Here is a 23,099-nt window from a genome sequence, read left to right as displayed (position 1 = left end):
ATACGTGATGTCTGTTCTTACAACCTAGGAATTTGAAATTTTGAAATTCTATCGCTGAACAAACCGCGACTTGCAATTAATATGACAGTTTTGTTGTATCATTCATCTGTATCGCGTGGATCTGAAGGAAGGTAATTTAATGATCGCAATAACTCGTATTTAATTATTTATCGGGAATCACTTGAGTGGGAAAGTTTGATTTTGGATTCGGACAACTTTACGGGATCAACGAATGTTAAATCTCAAACAATTGAGCTCGATATAGATTGATTAAAAATAAAATTCTCCTATATTAATTGTGCATTGCTTTAAATTGTAAAATCAAATCAAAATTATCAAATTTAAAGTGCATGTAAGTCATTGCATTGTTAAAAAAAGTGATACGTACACGAAGTGAGAGTAACGGGAAACATTTTTACGCTGTAGCTCAGTCTCGGTATTGTTGAAATGTGACTTGAACCAAGTTGCTCTAATCAGTAATCATCCCGATGCCCTTGGCTATAATAACTCGCGAAAGATCTGCATCCATTGCAGAAAAGTTCATCGACTGGTATATTTCAGACGGCATCGTCATCGTACACTACGCTGTATGCATAAATATATACGTATGTGCACACCACGTGTACGAAGACTGAAGAGAAACCCAGCGCGTTGGCGGTTGATTCGCCTAGCCTGCATGGCAGCGTCGCACACACACACACACACACGCATATATGTATATACGTATTGTACTACATCTTATAGACATCGTAGGCAGCATGAGCTGCATCGGTAGCCGAAGCAGCATCAGCATCAGCATCAGGAGCAACCATCGGCGGCGGTCCGGATGAGACATCTGTTTGACATCCCTGTTTGCCAAGGCGTGACTCGGCACTTGCGTCCCTCGCAGTGTAGTTTCATGGACCCCGCGTCATATACAAAAGCTATCGGATATAGGTATAGCTGGATGAGTGTCGAGAGGAGAGGAGAGCGTAGAAAACATCTAGGAGTCGGCACGAGATCCCTACGATCGATCTTTGAACTTTCGACTCTCCGGAGTCTTCTTATTATACGGACCTTGTACCTTGTACCTTGGGTACCGAACGGTCCCATTGGTGACCAATTACGCGTGAAAATTGGAAACAAAAATTGTAAACACATCTCGGCGAGTCTATCGTTCCCATTGTGCTATTTTGACGCTTCGTTGATCGTAGAATCTTTACGGAAACTATGTATCAGCCAGCTACTGCCGTCCTGAGAAAAGGTTCGATGGATAGTCAGATCGAGTGGCTTGTCAAGTACAGGCAGATGCCCGATTATTGGAGGTGAAGAAAAAAATTCGACAACCGAAACGACGATTCTATTTGTCAAGTAAACGATGGTTCGTTCGTTCTCTAAATACGTTACACATTGCTTGCTCTCTGCTTCCGTATATGGTCTTCGTAATTGTGTGCAATCTCTTAATAACTTTAAAAATGTTTTCGATTCGTCGCGAATTAAATTCTACCGCAGATTTTCATCTACAAGTTGAAATTGTTCACATTCGTTTTTTCCTCAGTGGAAGTAGACGCGACTCGAGTCTTTATCCCCCGCCTGCGTTTGCGTCGGTGAACCGAGTGTATAATAACGAGTAACGTGTTCCGGATGCAGAGGCGTATGATCGCCGCATAACTTGAGTAAGAAGAAGCGCGAGTATTTGGTCCCGGAAAAGTCTAGAAATATACCAACGGCACGGCAGCAGACAGCAGCGTGTATCGAAGATATCGAGGAAACGAGAAGGGGAGGAAGAGCGGCACCCTCGCGACTCTTCGAAGCAGGGAACACGTGGTCCCAATCTTTGACGCGATAATAAAACAACAAAAAAAGAAAAAAAAGAGGAAAAAAATTAAACGTAAAAAAAGCCACGGTACGGGAGAAGGGAAGTTCTTCTTCGCCTCAGAGATTGAATCCTGCGGTATTTTTCGGATTTGTGGGACAGACCGACCGGCTCGACTGATGTATCGGTTACACGTGGCCGAACGCGAACGAAGAACCGTGCTTTATGCCTGCGTACACGCGTACACGTGTATTCGATGTCATATCGCTGCTTGCGCGGGATGCAACGCGTATTCTTTTCGATCGGCTGACTATTTCCTTTTCTTTCTTAATTTCCGTCCCGGCTCTTCTTCCTTCGGAAAATTTTTTTCTACCCACTTTTTTCAAATGTTTTTTCGGTTTTGTTTTCTTACTTTTCCCTCTTTTTTTTTCTCTCTCTCCCTTCTTTCTCTTTCCACCACCCGAAACGTCGAAGTATTCGAATCTAAAAATATTTTTATGACTCCCCCGCTGCGATCCTACGACCGAACCGACGCGTCTTCAACTTCTGTTTTGACTGTTTGGATTCCCTCCGCACCGTCTGGCTCCGGGTCGTACATACATTCGGTATGTAGTCTAAACTTTATACGGTAAAAATCTCTTCGTTTCCAGACGAGATACGCTTCTTCTAAGCGGTCGCTACTCTGAATCATAGATATAATGAGACCTGTACAAACTGTGTATGCATACGTGCCTGTACACGACGATCAAGAAAGACGTAATCGTTTTGTAATATACGTGACAGTGCAGCCTCGGAACTTTCACCTCTCGATTATTTACCTTGTTTCATTTTAAATATTCGATTGTTTTCTTTATTTTATAATCTTTGTACGCGTCAGATTTGGAAATGTTTCTGACCGCGAGCGTGAAACAGTGGAGAGGTACTAATTAGGGCTAAAATAAGACACCTACTCAAAGAACGAAAGAGGAAATTTCTTTCCGAACTCTGAACGCGTGATCGATTGCACTTCCATTTTACTTCCTGTGTAAAAATAATCACAGTTCAAAGTATCCGTAGTAGTTATACTGCGGCAAGAAAAGAAAAGTGTAATGGTAAGTCCAAAATAGTAACAACCACTTTAAAATTTGCTCACAAACATCCGAAATACTTTACATTCTGTGTTACTATGAAAGTCGACTAGTTACACAATTACTTTCGATCAGTTTAATTTAAACGAAAAGACGCAATGTTGTATTTATTAAATTATTGAAACAATGACTCCCCGTAATTAAAATCCGCGTACTAAACAGAAATTGGTAGAAAAATTACGTACCGCATTAATCGAAATTTAGCCGGCGATCAAATCACTCTGAAATCTGTTGCGAACGTAACGGGTTGCCCATTGCGATACAACGAACGAACGAACACCAGATATTCACCCCCGCTAACGCATGTCACGGAACGATTTACACATAACCGCGATTATTCGGTGCGGTGTACGTATCTCGGATCCCCGTGCACACACACACGCACCGATGCATAACGCACAGATGTAGGTGTACGGAACGGGTTTTCGTCGTCGTCGTTTGTCACGGACGTTCCTGTCGTCAAGTTTGATGGGTTGTCAGTGAGCATGATCGGGTTCGTTTAGTCGCGGTCACTTCTGCCCCCGTTAAACCGAACTGCCAGTGCAGCTCATGGGGGATGAATTAAACGGACATTATACGGCGCGACCTGCAGGTGTGCACCTGACGTTGGCTGTCAATCGTTTTATCTAACCGTTTTGGCTATTTCCTCGGTTCTCGTTACCCGCGTCAGTCCCCCCCTTATATCAAACTTTTCCACGTCGCGTGATGAAATGTGAAATGCTGCTTTTTTTCACCTATCGGTCAAGCTTTGAAATTTTTCCTCTACCGATCGGGAACTTGCACATTTCGCACCGTGCGATACGTCGTCTCTCACTCTCCGCTCCGCCACCGCGAGCCAATGAGAATGTATGTGTGATACGACATATATTTTTAGAAAGATATCTAATAGGGGGTACGCGGAGAAGAGCGAGATTCGAGTCGCTGCAATATGCATATACGCGCATATATACCCACCGTATAAACGCAGCACTTTCGCTCGCGCGCGTGCGTACGCTTATGTTTTATAATTGAAGACAGTTGGCATACCTCGAGCTATATACGTATAGACAGCAGTGCACCGTGCTCGCTGCACTCCTCGACCCGTTAAGCTCTCTCACAAGGATCATTTTTCATCGACGCGACACTCCGAGATAAACCCCTCTTCCCCGACTTCCTTGAACCCCTCCACTTCCACTTTCCCTCGCCCCACTTTTCACCCTCGAGTGAGGTGAGTCGTGCAAACACAATACCTGTAAAAATATGTTTGTAATAAGAAGATTGGCCGGAGCCTAGCGACTTGTTGTTTATAATGTTCCTTTCGAGATGTTTTGGTGTCGCGGTGTCCAAGATAAAGGTTCGGTCGCCACCCAGGAGGGTCTACGACCTACTCAAACCGCCTTCGGAGCTCTCGCTCGCTCTTCGACGTCGATGTATAAATATACACGGGCTCGAAGATGTCCACCAAGTTCGTATTATATACATACCTCTTCCATCCGTGTGTAACGTGTTATATCCGACTATCGTATAGCGATTGTGGCGTTGTATAAATTTGATCGTAAAACAAGACTCAGGCATTTATTTATTCAGAATCCGAATACCGATCTAATCTTTCGCGACGTTCTAATTGCCTTGATCGATATCGTCGCGAACATTCGACTCCGATCATTCGCGATAGAATTTAACCGAAAAGCCTCGTTACTCGCGGTGGGTTGATCACAATTACTGTGCGGTCCTGTTGCATTCGAGTCGAGATTGGGGAATGCGCAGGTAAGATCGGTTCGTAACGCAAGACGTTCGTAACGCAACGCGGCACGTACGGCTCGTCGAATAATGAAGAAGGAAAAAAGCAAGAACAAAGGTGAAAGGAGAAAAAAAAAAAGAAATGCGACTAACAATAAATAAAATAATATTCGCTTATTTGTAATTATAATACCACACTATGACGTGCCTTCGACCCCCTGTGTGTTGTGTCTTCCTGCTGGACCGTATCGTATCGCGTACTTGCTTATCACCTTCGATACCGCGTTATCGAGGCGAACGCACGCGGTGCCGTCGACGTTGTAGACGTACCTTATACGGTACAGCAACTTATACGTGCATACGCATCGAGTTGTAACAACTACGCGCCGAAACTCGCGAGCGATCGGCGGTTATTAGACGTTAGCGGGTTTCCAAAATCTTGGGATCAAGGGATGAATCGGCGCAAGCATGGCGTCGGTGAAATTAGCCGCGTACCTGAAGCTCAGACGACCGCATGTAGGTACGGCGTACGCCTAATCGCGAAGAAAACACGCACGAAGTGAGAAAAAAGATGTAAAATATTGAATTCCGTGCAGCGTGTCGTGGGTATAAGAACCGATATATGAGAGAACGGCACATGTGTATAATAATGCGTTAATGCCCGTCTCAAACGGGATGCTATACACCCGTCACTCAAGTTGGTACTCCTCTATGTGCCCCGCAGGCTGCTCTGCAGGATCGGGAGAATAATGCCAATTCATTGTTCTAATCTGTGCATACGATTAAAACACTGGCCCCTGTCTATTACCTCGTGCGGTCCACGCGCAACGTATGCGACGTGCACGTATACGTGCCTGCTTCTGTGTGGGTACGCATTATTGAGCCAGGCGTTGATGATGGAAACGGGACTCTGGGAGAGCCGAAAACTACCCGGTGGAAAGAGAGGGCGAGAAAAGGAAGCGAAGGGAGGAAAGGGAAAGCTCACGGGTTCTATGAGGCCCTCAAAATTTCAACTCCCACACCGTACCGTCGTTCCTACGTCTCGGGGGCGACACAAAGCGTGTCAGACGGAAACAATGAGCGTCATCTGACGCTCAATTACCGAGTTAATCCCGCTCCTTTAATAATTAAACAAATACACGTGGTTTTTCCTTTTTATTTTTTCATTTGTGTACGTTCCTGTGTCAAACTCCTCACCCGCGCTCTATTTTCTTTATTTCACTCTCGTTGGCGCGAATAGCCCCCGCGAGTTTTTTTCAACGGTGATTGGTCGTCGCGCCGCAGGATGGCATACTTATTACAGAGTGATCGCATCCAGGCAATAGCCGTATATGTGTGTACGTGGAAGCGTTCGACCAACGCTCGCGCACGGAGCCGCGTCGCAACGCATTGTACCCGCGACTGATTATTATATTATGCGACCGGAAACGGATGTGTGAAACTAATATACGCCTCGGGGTAACGAGCCTGTATGCGTGTATGTCGCTGCTGATGCTGATGCCGATGCTGTGTGTAAATGAGACGATTTAAGATGGAAAGGAAATCATTCGTCCGGTGCTTATAATACAATTAAGTGAAACCTGTGTACCTATTAATTTGGACGTTTATTTACGCAGTCGGGCCTTCTTTCGATAATTTTCCGTCTGTGGCAAATTTCCCGATCGTCCAGGTTCGCGGGTATGCGTAAATTCCACCACTACGGTGGCCGTGTAAAGCAGGTGCTGCACCCGCTCGACGAAACATCGACTTATATTTAAGGGATGTGACGGAATGATATTAAAAGTCCCCCTCCACTTTCCCCGTCGTAATTTACCCTCGGTCTACAAACTCGTTCGTCAATATCGTCGAAAGACTGTGAGTCGGTCGGTGCAGAGGCGAAGGTACGCGGGTTCAGGGGGTGAGTTGGTTCGCGTTTCTAGCCGACGTGCAGGGCGATACAGTCGCAATAATTAATACGCCGTTATTATAAATATCGAATACAAACCCCGTTCTGCCTCTCCATATTAAATTGAATTTAGCATTGGCAGGAGGAGGTAGCGGCAAGAGGGTGAACGAGACGTGGGGGCGGTACTCGATACCAACGCTTCCTCCTTCCAATATCTACCCACCCAACGATACAGAGCCACCTACCCACTCTGCCTAGAATTTCAACCGTAGGCGCAATCCAATTCCAATTGCGAAAGAGAAATTCATTAATAAATTATTCAAACTGACAGCGCGTTGTACGTTGTACGTATCTTAAGTACTCTATATTGTATCTGCATGAACACTTCGATGCTCGGCTATACGTACTGTTAACCGTGTCTATGTACATTTATCAAACCCGCAATCACGGTCTATACGTTTAACGTTATTCACCTACCCATTTGTGACGCCACTTTTCTCATCCGCCAATTGAAAACTCCAATGCCGTACAATTCTCTTCTCTATTAGCTGAAATACGCGCTACTCGAATCGTCGTTCGCTGCGCAGAAATGACGATAATGCACACGGATACTAGTCGGTGTGTCGAAATTAAAAACAACAGGATCGAAACAAGGAGAAAAGAAAATTAAATGGAGCCGAGAAATGTGCAGGGATGCCGACCGGGTGGGTATGTTATTTCTCGAAAAGGTCTCGTCGAGGGATGATTTTCCGCCTTCCTCGTACTCCCCCCCCCCCCCCCCCCCCCGCCCACGACGTTTCTACTTTGGCGAAGCGAGTGCACGCGGGAAAGGTGTAAATTAGAAATTAGAAGCGCGCGAGGGTGGCACAGGTGGAAACAATAATTACACCGCCGGCGAAAGAGTAAAGGTTGGCCATCTCTCATAACGGAAGGGTGCCGCCACGGAAAAGGTGAGCGAAGAAAAACAGTGCAGACTTGATCAAAGTAAAGGGGTTCGAATGCGCACTGCCAACCATGTGGGTAATTATCCCGGACTCTACATTAAGCCCGCGCTCCCTTAATTTCGCCGCCTTGACCATCCCGCGGCAGATCCCCGCGGACTTTCGTTCGTTCGTTTTTCCACTACCGGCGTAAGAGTGTACGTAAGGACGTATATTTGTACGGGGCAGGTTGCGTAATATGCTCGCAGACTTTGTTACCCCGTCATCGAATCCTTCCCGCTGTACGTTCGAAATTATTCGAGACTGTGCTAAATAATTTAATTAATCTGATTGAGAACGTTAATGCTGCAGCCTCTGCCTGCCTGGGGAAAATGATATCCGAATGAATTAATACAGACCGACCGAGCGACGAAAAAGAGACAAAACGAGAATTTCGACGGTATGCCAGGTGGCCCTAATTAGCTAAGTAAAGCTTGAGTATTATCGCTTATTTTCAACCCCTTGTATAGCCTCCGCATTAACAAGGTTTCATCTCCGTCTCTTTTCTCTCCCCCTCTCTTCCTCTCTTCCTCACTCCTTCTCTCTCTCTCTCTCTCTCTCTGTCCGTCTGCCTCCTCATTCATCCTCAAGCTTGCTGCATCTTTCGCTCGTGCGGATGCGACGCAGTGCTGGGAATTTCAAAAATGTAGGTACACGCGCGCTATTTTAATGGCGCGATAAAAAATGGGTCGACTAATTATTCATCCTTTACCCATCCGATGACACGTATATAGCGGTGATACAAGTGGCTGCGTAAAAACTTGAAGGATCGATCATGACGTAGTGGAAGGAAAAATTTGCGTTCACTCGTTACACGTCCATCCTCCTCCTCGACGTTTGCGTATAGGTAGGCATATACCTACCGCCTCTGCACCAACGGAGGGTGCTATCGCGTAAAGGGTTCCCCGATATTAACCCCGGGGCGATCCTCGAAGCGATTTGAATAGCTTCGAGTAAAGTGATAAAATCACACGGTGGAAGAAAAAAAAATATCATCGCGGTTTCGTTAACAATTATGGAAACCGTATAATTTTTATTCCTCGGTAGGTATATAATACACGTCATAGAAACAGTATTACATATAAGTCGCGGATAATCATCGTACTTCCTGCACCGGCCAATAACTCTGATGATTCTTTCCGCGGCATTGAAGCCTTTGATGAATGGATTTCTAATGATTGATAAAGATAATTAACCGAGTTCACTTCACCCCATCGTCGCAACCCTTTGATTCGAGCTTCCCCACCTCCATTACCGCCCCCGTTACCGTCACCCCCGCCCCGTCCCCAGCCCCTTCCGCCACCCTATCCGCTTGCTTTGAAACCCCTTCTGAAGCGATTTTCACGCAGCCTTCGTTCGTCTCATATTTCCGTCTCTCCTGATGAAGTCCGTCCGTCCGTCCATCCGTCCGACCGTTCATCTCTAGCGATTTTAATCCACCTAAATATAGGTATAACACAAGTGAAACGTGCATAAACCGAGAACCCGCCTGCAGCCAGGTATTCGCGCTATACTTTCGGCTATTTCTAAATTACATACCACAAACGTGAATCCTGCAAGTGTGTTTTTCCACGTTTGTATTATACGCACTGTAATATCTGCAGCTGCGCAGGGATACGGTTACGTACGAACGATAAATCTGTACGGAAATATCCAACCTCTACTTTATATTCGCTAGATCAAATGGTAAATGCAACGAAATTAATAAGATTTTTACGCCCACCGTAAAACGAGGCGCCTGGATGCGCGTAGGTGTGCATAATCGCACGGAGCATGCTCGTAGTATAATCGTAGAATTTTCATTATCGGGAATATTAGCCGTTTTACTCGATGCTAATTGGCGCTGCGATTCTGCGATTCTGCATGTGATGGCAAAACTATAATCATTCGAAGCCGAGTAAGAATCCGAGATATCCAATTATGAGCCAACCGATGCAGTACCAACGATTTAATTAACATTCAACGTGAATCTCGTCGTATAGTGTGTGCACGTATAAGATACGCGAGTCACTATCAATGCGAAATGGACATAAAATATAAAAATCGTCAATTTATGCGTTTACAATTTTTTCTAAGACGGACTTTTGACCGCGGACAGTGCGATGCAAATGCGTCTGGAATAAATCATACGAATGTAAGCGTGCGTGTAATGAAATCACAGGAAAAATGAGTAAGATAAACAAAGAAGCCTATCGCGCTCCCTCTCCTTCATCAATACCGCCTTGCGAGTCAATTATCAAGCGTTGAACAGGGCAGGACTGTACACGAGTAAATTTTCGCATGCGTCACACGCTTACATATGATATTCAGAAGTTACAATTCGCAGTGATTCGTACCGGGAATGATACATCGTGCGCGAGATAAGTTGTTATCTAGCGATTGTGTCAACCACTTGTTATAACAAATTCCCTATAAATCGAGCGACAGACGAGATACATGCATGCAGGAAAAACGAAAAACCACGATTCAGTTTCAAATAAAGATATTTGTCGACAGATCGCTTCGTCACAAAGTACATCCATCATTTGCCTGGTTATTCCGAGTAATCGTTATTATCATACCTCGCCGATGGAATATGCATGTATAAATATAAGGTATGAAAATAGAATTCTAGAAAAATCCAAGTAGGCGTATGTGATTTAACGAAGTTGTTTTCACACCCCCTATACACCCTGGCACGACCGATGCCGATGTAATATTCACTCGTCGTTTAATCATTTTTTTTACAAACAAACAAGGTTACTGCGTCAAACAATCTTATTGTAATAAGAGTCTCCAGACTTTAAAAAATTTCGATTCCAAATACATCCACTTTTCTCACACGCCATTCTTTGCTGTTAGCATATTCTTTTGACTCGAAGTTTCCTCATTACACACGGAGACCCTCGTTCACTCCTTTAGACGCAATTCCTAGATTACTCTTTATTACAATAAACATATATTTTTTCTTACTCGCCAGTCGTCGAATATTCGAGAAACCTGTATAAATCAGGCATCCTGCGGCAGCCTGCAGCGTCCGCGCGTTTGAACACGAGAACAATGGAATATTAATTTCACACGCAATGTATCTGGTAACTAAATCAATGAGTCATTCGTCTGATTATTACATATGCAGTCGGGCGACTGAGACCGGCCGAAACTGAGGGGCGGGGGAGGGTTGCCGGATCAAAATTACACCCGGGAACGCGATGCCTATGGAGGGAATGCCAGTGTTGTATTGCTACTTTCATTCAGAGGCGAAACGTAGGTGCTTCCTGCACACACGTATGCCGCTGTGGACGCAGCTCTCGGTGGATGATGGAGGGGGGTGGGGGGTGGGGGGGTGTATCGATTTTATTCCTGTTTTAAATTATTACTCATTCCTTGTGACGTGCCGCGTGTGCGTTATGGTGTCGCTAGCTAGGGTGCAACTTTGTTTATACATATATCGACTGCGGAGCCACGTACATTCGTGTATACGGTACATATAACATAAACCATAATGCATTTACGGGGGGATATTATTCTACGGACTAAACTTTGACCGTATAATCCCGAGCGGGAAAGAGAGGGACCAATGTTCTGTCCTGCTTTAACTTGACGTTGGGCGACTCAACTGCGAATCAGGATATAGGCTGATTTACATAGGCCATTACGATAGCCTGAGGTATAATACGAAAAATGACCACAATGGACGCATCGAGTTTTTTTTTTTCTGTTGTTACTAAAAATTCTGTATCTTGTGCAAGTATTTATAAGCGAAGAATATAAGTGAAGAAGGAAACAATAATCTTGACATTTACTTGTACCGAAATATAGCAGTTTTGGCACGTTGTCCTAGAGTAGACTTTCGCATCACCGAAATAATATCCGTTCCATCGAACGGTTTTAACATACTAAAATTTGTACTATGTGTTCAATAACGATTCGGTGTGTTCTTTTTTTTTTCATGCAAAATTAGCAACGCGTCTTATGAAAATGAGCCAGCTGTGATTAAAGTTATCTCCAAAAATAAAATCGACCCAACTTATTATAGAAGCTAGTGGCTCTTCTCGACAATCAATTGGCAGGTAATCCCGCGCGTTGTTTAGAAAATTAACCCTCTTTTCTTTTTGATACTCCTCCGAAATTGACGGTAAAAAGAAAAACAAGCTCTAGACCTCATTTCTATGACGTATCTATTCCGCGTCCGGCGATGCCACATGGATGCAACAGATGTTGAGACCGTCATCGTACCTACACTTATTCAGACGTATTATATCTGTCGGAGTATAAGATACGTCATCGTTTCGACGAGGAAAGCGTCGACGTATTGAAACGGCATTCGCACACGTACCGTACGTAGGTGCGTTACGTTTTAAAGATCCCGTCTCGTTACCCACCTTGCACCCTCCGGTCTCCGTCCCCATCCATATCCTCGCCCCCGAGCCACCCTACGAATATCACAACTTCTGATTAGGCGTAGAATTAATGATTCGAAAATCAATACCGACCTTCCCCGGAGTATTAAGACAGTAGGGGGATGCTATCTAAAGAGAGGCACGGCTCGGGGATGGCAATGGCAATGGGGATGGGGATGGGGGCTGTATCGAAGGGGAGACGCGGTTCTACTATTTTGTCACCAAACCCTTCTTCACCCTTTGATAACTAATTAGTGTTTTACCCCTCCTCCCCGCCCCTCGCCCCCTTCGCGGCCCCCCGTCTCTTCCCGCCACGGGCGCTTTTATCGCCCCCGATCGGAGCTGGATGGAAGGAACCCTTTCAGAAGGCATCGACGTTTTCAACCCCCGAAAAGACGAGACTTTGGGATCCAAAGGATTTTCAAAGCGAAGCATCAAAAGTGTATATAGGGGTAGCCGTTATGGGCCGCGGCCGCGGTATAGGTACACCGTTAACGTGCACTTTGTAGGTACAGGATCCGTCTACGGATTTGCCGACATTTCGACCTTCCGCATACTTTTCACCTACGATGCAAAAATATTACGCATTTTTTTTTTTTCTCCAACCTGTAGCGGAACAACAGCCAACCGCATGATATACACGTACAGCGGTATTAATTTTCTTTACTCCGGGTTGATTGCGGTATTAATGCCTCGTACTAACGGACTTCTGAAATCAGTTTTGCAAGGACCAGACGTAACCGTTTATTTGGGATATTATTGTTGGTCACGGACGGATTTCTCGCACAAAAATGACCATGTATATAAGTGGCGGTTTCCGGCTATCATGCGCGAATCACTGGTATAATAACAGATAATCACTCCGGGTCGTTTGTAAGGTCGAACGACGAGACGTAAATTCTTGAGGGTACGATATGACGAATGAGGATCATAATTAGCTCTCTATCGAACCGACACTAACGAGATCGTTTGGCATTTTTCTCAATATCGCGAGGGTACTTGATATACCCGCCGCGCTTTCTCTCCTACTCTTTCCTCTCCCTCTCTCTATGTTGGTATTTCGATGCTTCGTGAGTTTTCAACTTCAGTAAACCAGAAGAGTCACTTGCCGAAATAATAACCCGATACATTTGCATACTCATTCTACCCAACAGGCTCTGCGGGCAACAGATACAGGGACTGGATATGTATCCGTATACACGAGTACATACCCATGCACCGTGCCGACGCTGCAGCACGTATATTTTTCGGCTCTGTTTTTCAACCCTTCTACTTTCAGCCTTCCGCAACCACGCTCGAACGCACACCGTGCTGACAAGCTGATTCGACGAACTTTAACCTGCCCTCGCAACCTTACACGTATAGCTGTGCCATCCGCACACCCAAGCTCACACTTTCGTACGATTATCTAGCCGCGGGATCAGGCCCTGCGACTAGGCGAAAACACGTGCGTAACGTATAGAGGGAAAATCGAACTGCTGGCTGTTTCGGTGCTGAATCGGCGGAGCTGTATAAAATATTTCGCTCAAATCATCGTCACTTTCCTGCAGTAGGCTTGAAAATTTTCTTTTTTAAAGAAAATGCGAGGAAGAGCCGATCTCTGGCCTTCGCTCGCGATCGAAGAGTAGGTGCAGATTACCCGCCTCTACTGTTCTAGCTGGTCCTATCAGCATCGCGCAACGGACTTGTACATCCACGGGGGGTGGAGGAGGGTGAGATAAAGCCGGTCGATATCTTAATAATAAATACAAGAGGGGTGGTTCACCCTGATGGCTGGTTGGTGTGAGATTGAAGAGGGGGAGGGCGGCGGATGAGAGAAGAAGAACATCATTCGCACCTCGGCGTGTAATGAGAAAATTTGAAATATCGCGCGCGCCCCCTCGAAAAAAAAAAAAGAAGAATATAACACCCCGCAGTCGTAACCGGGCCGCGTTCGCCCCTCGCCCCCTTCGCGCCACCTTCAAAGATTAAGAATATTCCGTTGTGTGCGTGCGTGTATGACGTGGGGTACCGGATATTTCAAAACCGCGCTCTGTGTTTCGCCTCTTTATTGTTATACTCGTACCTTCGGTGCAGCCCCCCGATAATCGTGATCCTACGGAATAACTTTCATTTTTCACCGAGATGCACGCTGCGGCAGCGATTCATCCTCCTTGTTCAACATCCGGCTGATTAAGACCTTCCCCCCCATTGTATTTTATACCGAGCCCCCTGCGACTCTTCCGCGCAGGACACAATATACTTTTGACACAGGTACTTGTCCCGGTATTCGTCAGGGCGGCCACCGCCTGCTGCGTCCGTCCCGTCGAACTATTCCTCGAGGTCTTCCGATATCCTTTGTACTTCCGCCCCTCGGAGCGATTTACGATATAAAAGAGTCGTTCTGCAATATTTAAGAAATGTCAATATATCGGGGGCAGAGAAGGGTTCGGTACGAAACCGCGGCGACAATCTCGCCCTTCTCTCACCCTCCTTTCTCTCTCTCTCTCTCTCTCTCTCTCTCTCTCTCTGCGCAGCCCGAAGGCATCGACTAAAAATGAAGACGGGGCCTTTGATGTGCTGCGCTGTACTAATGAAAAATTAAAGCCCGTTCTTAAACATCATTAGACATAAGCACCGCCCTCTCCTCTCTCTTTCTCTCTCTCCCCCTTTCCCCTTCCCCCTCTTCAGTTTTAGTTAGATTTCTTTTCCCTGTCCGTTCGCAGAAACTCTGCAGATCTTCATCGCTTTTGTTGTACGTTCCGCAAACCTGTATATAGATGCGGTTGTTCGCGCTGCTCAAGTATACTCGGGTACCTGTATAATATATTAATATGCTAGAAAATTTGACTATAAAAAGTGGCCATCACATTACGTATAATAGAACGCATTAACCCTCCGTACGACACAATAATGCCATACGATAACTGCGGGAGAGAGAAAATCTTATATTTTCATCACAGCTTGTCATTAGAATTTATGTTACGATCAGGAGTGCCGGTGTACGTCAGGTCTCTCCCTCCTGAAACATTCCCGTGATCTCCTCTCTGCGTATAAGACATAAGCTGGATAATATTGTAATCTATACCCCGCAAGATATGCCCGAATAATCGAGGGACCTTGTTTTCCATTCAGTCACGCTCTCTTTCTTAGTCGCGTAACCTTTGCATAAAGAAAAAAAAAAATTGTATTTTTGCTAGATTGTACAATCTATGATAAAACAGCTCGAGCTTGTCCGAACGATACTGTTAAACATTTTACGGTCACGTGACGTGCGTGCACCCTGTTCGAGGTAGTCAAAGGGCCGATTGGATCCTCTCGCGTTGCAGCACACGAGCCTCGATTCTACGGTGTTCGGCAGACCAAGCAAAATCGAAATATTGCGGCGAGTAACGAGATTGTTATTGTCTCTTTATACGCGATCGTTTACACTCGCTACGGAGCAATGATCGTTGATCGATTTGTGGAAAATGGTCAGAATTGTTACGGGGTTGTTTCAACCACGTGTCATTGTTCGCTGAATGAAGCGGCTCGAATCTCGCGCGTTTCATGGGATTTAGAGCCGCGAGTGTTCGCCGGGTTAATCGTTCGGGGTTTGTTTTCTCTCTGAATTCTCTCGAGGGTGGCCCTCGGCGCTCATCTCGCGGTTTGCTTCGCCTAATTAACCCGTGAATTTTTATCTACCGCATCGTATAATCGATCCGCGGAGCGGTGTCGAATTTTCGTCGCAAACGGATCGCGGATATTGTCGCAAGGATAACGGCTCCAGTCAAGGTTGAAGATTTTCCCACCACGCGCCTTGCCGCATCGCCTCGTTCACACAGCGAGGGGGGAGAGAAAGAGTAAAAACTGTTGAAAAAAGTGGTGGGTATTTCTACAGATGCTCGCTCGACGTCGACGGAAACGGCCGGCAGCGGAGACGCGTTTCGCCCTGAATCCTATAAGCTGTCCGATTCTTGGTGCGCGTGGATGCAGGCGTCGGCGTCGAGGAGCAGCTGGGCCCTATTCCCGGGACTTTGGATAGCCGGCCGCTTCTCCGTCAAACACCCCGCATTCTTTCTGCATCCCGATCGAAATAGTCCTCGTCGTTGTCGTCGTCTCCGGAACGACGCGGAGTTGAGAAGTAAATATACGGCGTCGCGACGCCCATGCTCCAACGGACGACACGTAATTCCGTTGAACTCGATCGCGGACCCACGCCTTTGCGCTAATAAATCATAGTCGGGAAAGCGAACGGGGGGGGCCACCAAGAAGAAGAAAAAGGAGAAGAAATCATTCGCCGTGATCCTCCGTGCCCGCGTCGTGTTACAGACAAGATATAGCTATCCGTTTGTCGAATCGCTGCGGAAAACCTTGGAGAAAAGCGGAGGTTCTTTCTTTACTTTTGTATAATTGCCCCGGTCTGCGGAGAATTTTATACACTTGTTCCGCCGTGTGCGGGAATCGGTGTGAAATCCCGAGTCGTAAAATCACGGGACAAGCTGGAGCAAAAAATGACGAAAGAAGACAATCAGCGATCGACTGTGTCCGCCGTGAGAGAGAACGAATGTCTGTTCCTAATATACTTATAATAACAGAGGATTGTTCGGCCTTCGAACGGCTGCAGGTCGCTGCTCGGCATGATCGCTGTTAGCAGCATATTTTAATGTTATCCGTCACGATAGTTCTTGGGACCGTGTTACCTGGGTATGCGTATACAGGTACATGTATCGCTTCTCCTAATTTCATTCCGCTTCTTATTGCGCTGCGCTGCTTGCACCCCTCTCGAGGCCTCGATGGCGCGTGACTTTTAATCGGCCAAATCGACCGTTCGTTTTCGAATTGAAAAAGGAACGAGACGAAGAAAAAAGTAACATCGGGTATTAATAATAATGACCCAAAAAACGCGATCCACGCGGGCTTCGAGTGGCAGACTTATCGTCAGCGGTATAAATATACATACGGCGTATATAATAAAACATCATACACGCACCTGTATATTTAAACGTTTGCAATCTTTGACATCAATTATTATTGCAGTGTAGGTACGTTATACGTGATGGATAATGCGAAACTAGTAGAAATTATTTTTCATTTTCATTACAGCCTGCTCCTCGAAGTATGCGATCACGTGATCGTCGTACAGATCGCCCCTCAACTTTCGTCAGTCGACGAATATCTCTGATCGATTGTTGTATAACAACGGAGTGAAAGTATAATATACGCCCGGGTAGAAATGATAGACAGTCGCAGGGGGGTACCGGCTGGATTAATTGAGTTAATAAGCATCCGCGTACATACGCACACCCGTGCAAACGGATAGTTTTTTATATATATATATATATATAGATGTATATTGCCGGTCATATTTTACTGCCGAATTGTTAATTACTTTAATTAGCTCCAGATGCTAATTAATGACCTAAACATATGCCGCGGTTATATAGATCAGTCCGATATACGAACATGCCGCGCCACATACACGGTATGGGATCCGTGCAGTTGTACCTACGTATATTACGTGTATACGTATGATATATGTATAAATATTCCTACACGCATTCGTTCTATAGTTCGTGCATCTCGAGCCGCAACGAGGATACGGAGGCATGTGTTTGTCATTACTGCCCGATGACGTATCGTCTTCCGAGGAGAGATTGATAATTGAAATTGATTAATGACGCCCTCCGACTCGCCGGTCTCTCGCATCTTGTGTACACACCTCACCAATATTTTACTCGATTACGCGGCTCGCGCGGAGGTACGCAACGTACAAGTAGATACGTAGATCTTGGCGAGTTATGCCGCGTGAATGATCCTGGGGTAAGCCGACTCCTCGTTTGCGTGCCTGCATGTTCGCATGTCCGGACGATGGGCAAACCTCGATAGAAATAATTTTTGCTCTTCGTTCACGTGATGGAAACTCGGGACAGGATGTGACCCCGAGCCTATCGATACGTCAAACCATCGCATTAAAATTCCCGGGTATTAGCATTCGCGGGCGGTGCTGCAGATATATGTATTTACGCTTTCCGTATCATTTAGTAATTATCGATAATATCGTCGAGGTTTCCTGTTGTTTCTCTCTCTCTCTCTCTTTCTCTCTCGTTTTATTATTTATTTTAATTTTTTTTCTTCTACTCTTTCAAGAAACAATGGGACATTACTAGTAGTAGATACACACATACACACGCACGCGCACAGACGTTATACAGACATCCATACGCCGTGCAAGTTCGACTCTTCGCATCCTGCCTGGTATCCACCTCTTCGTTTGTCGCCGATCCTAGCCCATAACTCAATGATTCATGGCGACGAGGAGTTGTCGGTTCATCAAATCGATACATACATAGTTGGCAACTTCCGCACACATCCGTAGATCAGTCGTGTATACATATACGTGTATCGACGCGCCCCCCTGAACCCGGTTAAAGTTTCACCCCCCAGGTATTATACGACCCGCCTCGAATAATACATCATGCATGTATGTACGCACATACCTACCTGTACCGTTAATTTTACAATTATCGGACAAACTTGTATTACATATGTGGGGGATATCGACGTGTAACCGCGTAAAGTGCGTTGGATTGTAGAGCAGCCCTCGCGGACGGAAACCGAGAATTGTTATTATGCGTAGGAAAATAAAGAAAGAGAGAAAACAAATTAAACAAAGATAGAAAGAGAAAGCTCATCCGAGAAACGGCGAAAGGGTTTTCGTACTCTCTCTCTTCGTTGATGTACACTACCTGCAGACATGGGCTGCTGCTCTTTTTCCGCACACTTAGATACAGGTGTGACGTATATGTATACGTGTAATATACGTAACACAGACGCCTCGATCGCAGGACTTTGGGTGGTTTCCTGCACTTTCCAGCTCCCCGCACACAAACGTTCGGATACAGTAGCCGTATAACCGCGTACCTACTTGTACGCAACCACCAAGGGAAGGGATTACCTTTTTAAACTTTAGCCATAAAATATCTAATAAATATCGCCCTGCAACGCGGCGTTGTTCTCCGGTATACGGATATTAATTATAGACGCTTTTATATTCAAAGTAGCCAGCGGCGGTCCGACACCCTTATATAACCGTAGATGGGTAGGTATCGAGTAGGTGGGTCGGGGCTATTCCATTCTCTTTCGCTGTATACCTACATATATTCCGGCGATGCGCGCCGTCCCCGGAACGACGCGACGCGACGCGGGTATCGGACAATAGATGATACCTGACCAACGCCGATATCGATCAGTTGGCTTGGATCAAACGGGTTATGCACCGCACTCTCATCCCCCGGTAGCCACTGTCGCGTGTAAAAATCTTCCCCGCAGTCGCCTAGAAGCACGTGGTACGTAGACTATGGAGCGACTCTTGAAAAACTCTCCCTCCTGCAGCGATTTCTCTCATATGAAAGAAAAACAAGCAGGAATTGTGGTCCGGATAGTTTTTAACCTACGCATATTTTTTTTATTTTTACTTCTCTTTTGTCACGAGACATTCCGAATGTCGTTGACTACGGTGGAGAGTTCGGAATTTTTCCTGTTGGTAGTTATTTTCTGAATTACAATTATCCAGACCCCGATGAACTAAAAAGTGAGGCAAATCTGCGTTAGGCTTACTTACGTGTATAGATGATACGATCGATCTGTTTCAACAATCCTGGGTGTTATTGTTTTCGTGTAATTTTTGCATTCTTGAGGGAAAAAATAAAACATAAATTCTTTTTCAATAATGCAGTAAACAATTGTCGCCGCACTCGATAAATGCGTGTTGCGCAAATTCATTGACCTCGCCAGGTTGCTATTTCTGGGTGAAATTGGTTCCGTCGCATATTGGCGCCAGATCGACGATAAAACGTGTCAGGTATAAGCTGCACCAAAGTAGATTTCGCGACAAACGTAATTTATTGTATAAACTATATGTGTACCTGATATAAGCTTGCCGTGCGCGCCTGGCGTAGACGATTTTCGCATCGCGTATAATCCGGGGGTCAAAATAACAACGAGAATCGCTTTTATACCCCGAGGGGTTCTTTCGCACCTCGACGCGTTTCACCCCCGCTTCGCGGCATCGATTCATCCCCCGTCTACCACCTACTCTCATTAACGATTCCGATACCGTTTTCGTGATTACAGAGAGCGACTTTGGCGGAGAAAGAGGTGACGGCGCTGAAGGAACAGCTCGCTGCAGCCGGTGACGGAACGACAAAGACTGAGGGGCCGCAAACGCCCCAGAACCTCCACCACGGGGACCAGACACACGACCCGAACAACCCCAGGCGGACACCCAATGCGAACTTCGAACAGGAGTTGCACGCCAAAGACAAAGAGGTAAGTCATCCGATTCAAACATCCGGTTATAACGCGCCGCTTTGGTACGCCTCGGGATTTCTGCGGCTATGCGAAAAATCACTTGTACGAACGAACGGCCCGCGAAGCGATGATCAGACCTCGGTAAAAATAACCTGCAGTGCTACTCGATGCACGTTTCTGCAGCTGTTTACCGATGACGCCAATTCCCAGCATCGGTGCATCTCTGCAGCGGCGTCGTTAAATTTCGACGATTCCTTAAGTTTCGTTGATATCGCTCTCATTTCGCCGTGGAATTCGTCATCGACGAAACACCCTGTATAGAAATGAAAACCCTAAACACTGGATTGTGTTCCTGAATCATTTCTTATTTATTATGCTATGATTTTCCTCGGTATAATCAATATTGTACTTGCGAGTAATTAGAGAAACGAGAAAACGTCCGAGAATGTTGAAATAAAAATCGAACGCTGAACGAGTCGATTCTTTGCACATTTTTTTTTTTTTTTTTTTATCATCCCCATTTGTTTTCATTACAAATATTCACTTGTAATGAAAACTACCAATCTATGGGTATTTTTTTTCCATCGTACAAGAACGAAAAGTATTCGAAATATACTATCCATGCAGCTTTAAAACTGATGCCTCATTTTTTGCCGCGAAAACTGAACCCTTTCGACGTTACCGAGAGTCGGATCGACGTATCGAACGGCGAGGGCCGAGACAGTCCTCGAGCCTTTCGGCGACGATCAAGACTGAATATGCGGCTTCGCGGTTATAGTAGGTACGCGAACACTTCGGGTCTATTTTTGCCGGATGAATTGGCGGACTTGCAGGCTGACGGGCCGCGTACTCTTGCCGGGTTATTTACCCTCTCGATAAATATACGGTAATGGTATTACCGCCGAAATGGTCCGGTATACGGCGAGGAGGCGGGCTGAATCACGCGGATAAAAATTGTAACAGTGCGGAACGGTGCCGATGGGCGCAGATCGACGGGGGCGACGGGAGCGGGGAAAAGCGCGGAGCCACATGCCTCGGTTTTAATGGACCGGAAGCCCTGGAAATCGGTAAAATATACGCGCGTCCTGCTGGCGTTGGATCAAGCGCTCGGGGTGATCGATCACCCGATGCATGCGGGGCATATTTTCTTCGCCGTTGAATCGGATGAAATGAAATTCAGGTATCTGGTCGGACTCCGGTGGGATATGTGTACATCGTACGCGTCGCCTGCACGGTGTGGGAATGCCATTGATTAACAAATTTCAGCCAACGACACCTGTTGCCGTTTCGAATACCTGTAACTGACTGCATCGGGCGTCCGGCCTGATTGTGAGTCGCACCTGGCTTCACCGGCAGGGCAGCGATGGATTACGAACGCATCGTATGCGCTTGGGTTAACCGATTGCCTCGGAAAACGGAAAAAGGATTGGTCAGTTGGTGGGTGACACCTTGTTGCTAAAACGACGCGAATCGTTGCAAGCAAGATCAACGGTGAAAGAGGAAAGTTTGCCGGTAGTTTCAAGTTCGTCTTCAGTTGTATCCGTGGCGTAGGTCTTGAATCTCGAGTCTTGAATAAAGCGGCAAACACTCGAACGTTGAGAGGGCGGAAATCGTGGGAAAAAGAGTGATAAAAATTCCGGTTAAAAAGTTGGACGAGTAGCTTCTTAAAGCCAATAAATGTCCCTCTTCGCGTTCTTCGGTTCCCTTCTCGAAGCCTCCCCATCGCGCCTCTCTTCGGGCGTCTTCATAACGACGAAGGTTCGACTCTCATCCCTTCGTCGAAGAAAATCGTTTGCCCAACGCTCAGCTTCGTTGTAATCCAAGAGCCGATAATCTCAAAGCCACCCCCGCCCACTTTTCCTTGGCGGCGGGCAAGATGTTTGATGGCATGTTTATACCGGATAAGAATTTAGCTCCCTGGTTATAATGTCTTTATTGAGAAGCTATAATCGAGCTTAACGGCTCTTCGGTATACGTCAAGCTAAACGACGTTTAAATGTATCCGTATCACCGACCGACCGATGATTTATTTTTATCATAAATACCTACTTTTCTCTGTACAACTTGATAGACTGTGTCATTTATAAAATCTGCAACCTGCGGTTATTTTTTCCGGAGATCCCGACTCTTTGTTGCATCGAATTAACGTTCATGTACATTTCACCCCGCAGACGCTCGCGTATTCATCATTCGCATCAGTAATCATTGTGATCACGCACCATTCTTTGCGGTCGGGAAAAACCGTTCTGCAGGATTTTATCTGAAAAAATCAGAAACAATCCGAGTGTTTCATATGTTTTCTGTTAGGAAATTCTCATTTCTTTTATTGAAGAAATTCAAAAAAGATTCTAAGGAAATACCGCGATATAAAGATCGATGCGTACGATTATCAGAAATTCAATGTATTAATTCCGCATGCATGCGCATTGAAAATACGCGCGAAAAACTTCAATTATAGTATCGTATTTTAAAAGTCAAGTAATTCGGCAATTTTTTAGAAACGTCGAATGAGCGATAAGAATAATTTGATTAACTTTCCTTATTCTTTTCTTTCAACCGTCGTTATTCGTCCCAAGGATTGAAGGATGTTCAAGAGACCATGACGCTCGACTGCATGGTTGTAACAACTATGTAGCAGGCGAAAGACGTGTCATTATAGAAGTGGCGGCAGACTCGCGGTAGACGAGCCTTCTCGAGCACTTGCTCGGAAACAATTACGTTTTGACGGGGAGTCTCTTTGACTTACAGCAGGATATGCGCATGTGGGTGCAAGGTGCAGCTGTTTGACCGTTTTGCACATTCACCTATATATTAGCATATCTTTGCAGGCGCGTCGCGTGTGGGTTTAAGTTTGGAAAATCGCGGTGTAGGCGTTGGCCGAACGAAGCTGCCTCTCGCATACGCGGGGAGGTTTTTGGCTCGATTACAGCTCTCGAATAGATG

At 45.8% G+C, this 23,099-nt stretch overlaps 1 protein-coding gene across 8 annotated transcripts in view; it reads left to right on the top strand.

Moving 5' to 3' along the window:
- Positions 1 to 23,099, top strand: part of LOC107225756 (homeobox protein cut) — a 94,419-nt gene that overhangs the window by 24,462 nt on the left and 46,858 nt on the right. For all 8 annotated transcript variants that reach the window (XM_046733453.1, XM_046733460.1, XM_046733456.1 and 5 more), the window contains exon 3: positions 19,980 to 20,174. In XM_046733453.1, the coding sequence (XP_046589409.1) occupies positions 19,980 to 20,174 (195 nt within the window). The remainder of the gene's footprint in view (positions 1 to 19,979; positions 20,175 to 23,099) is intronic.

The sequence above is a fragment of the Neodiprion lecontei genome, chromosome 3 (assembly GCF_021901455.1).
Source record: "Neodiprion lecontei isolate iyNeoLeco1 chromosome 3, iyNeoLeco1.1, whole genome shotgun sequence".
Lineage (NCBI taxonomy): Eukaryota > Metazoa > Arthropoda > Insecta > Hymenoptera > Diprionidae > Neodiprion > Neodiprion lecontei.
This window is presented reverse-complemented; position numbering and strand designations above follow the sequence as displayed.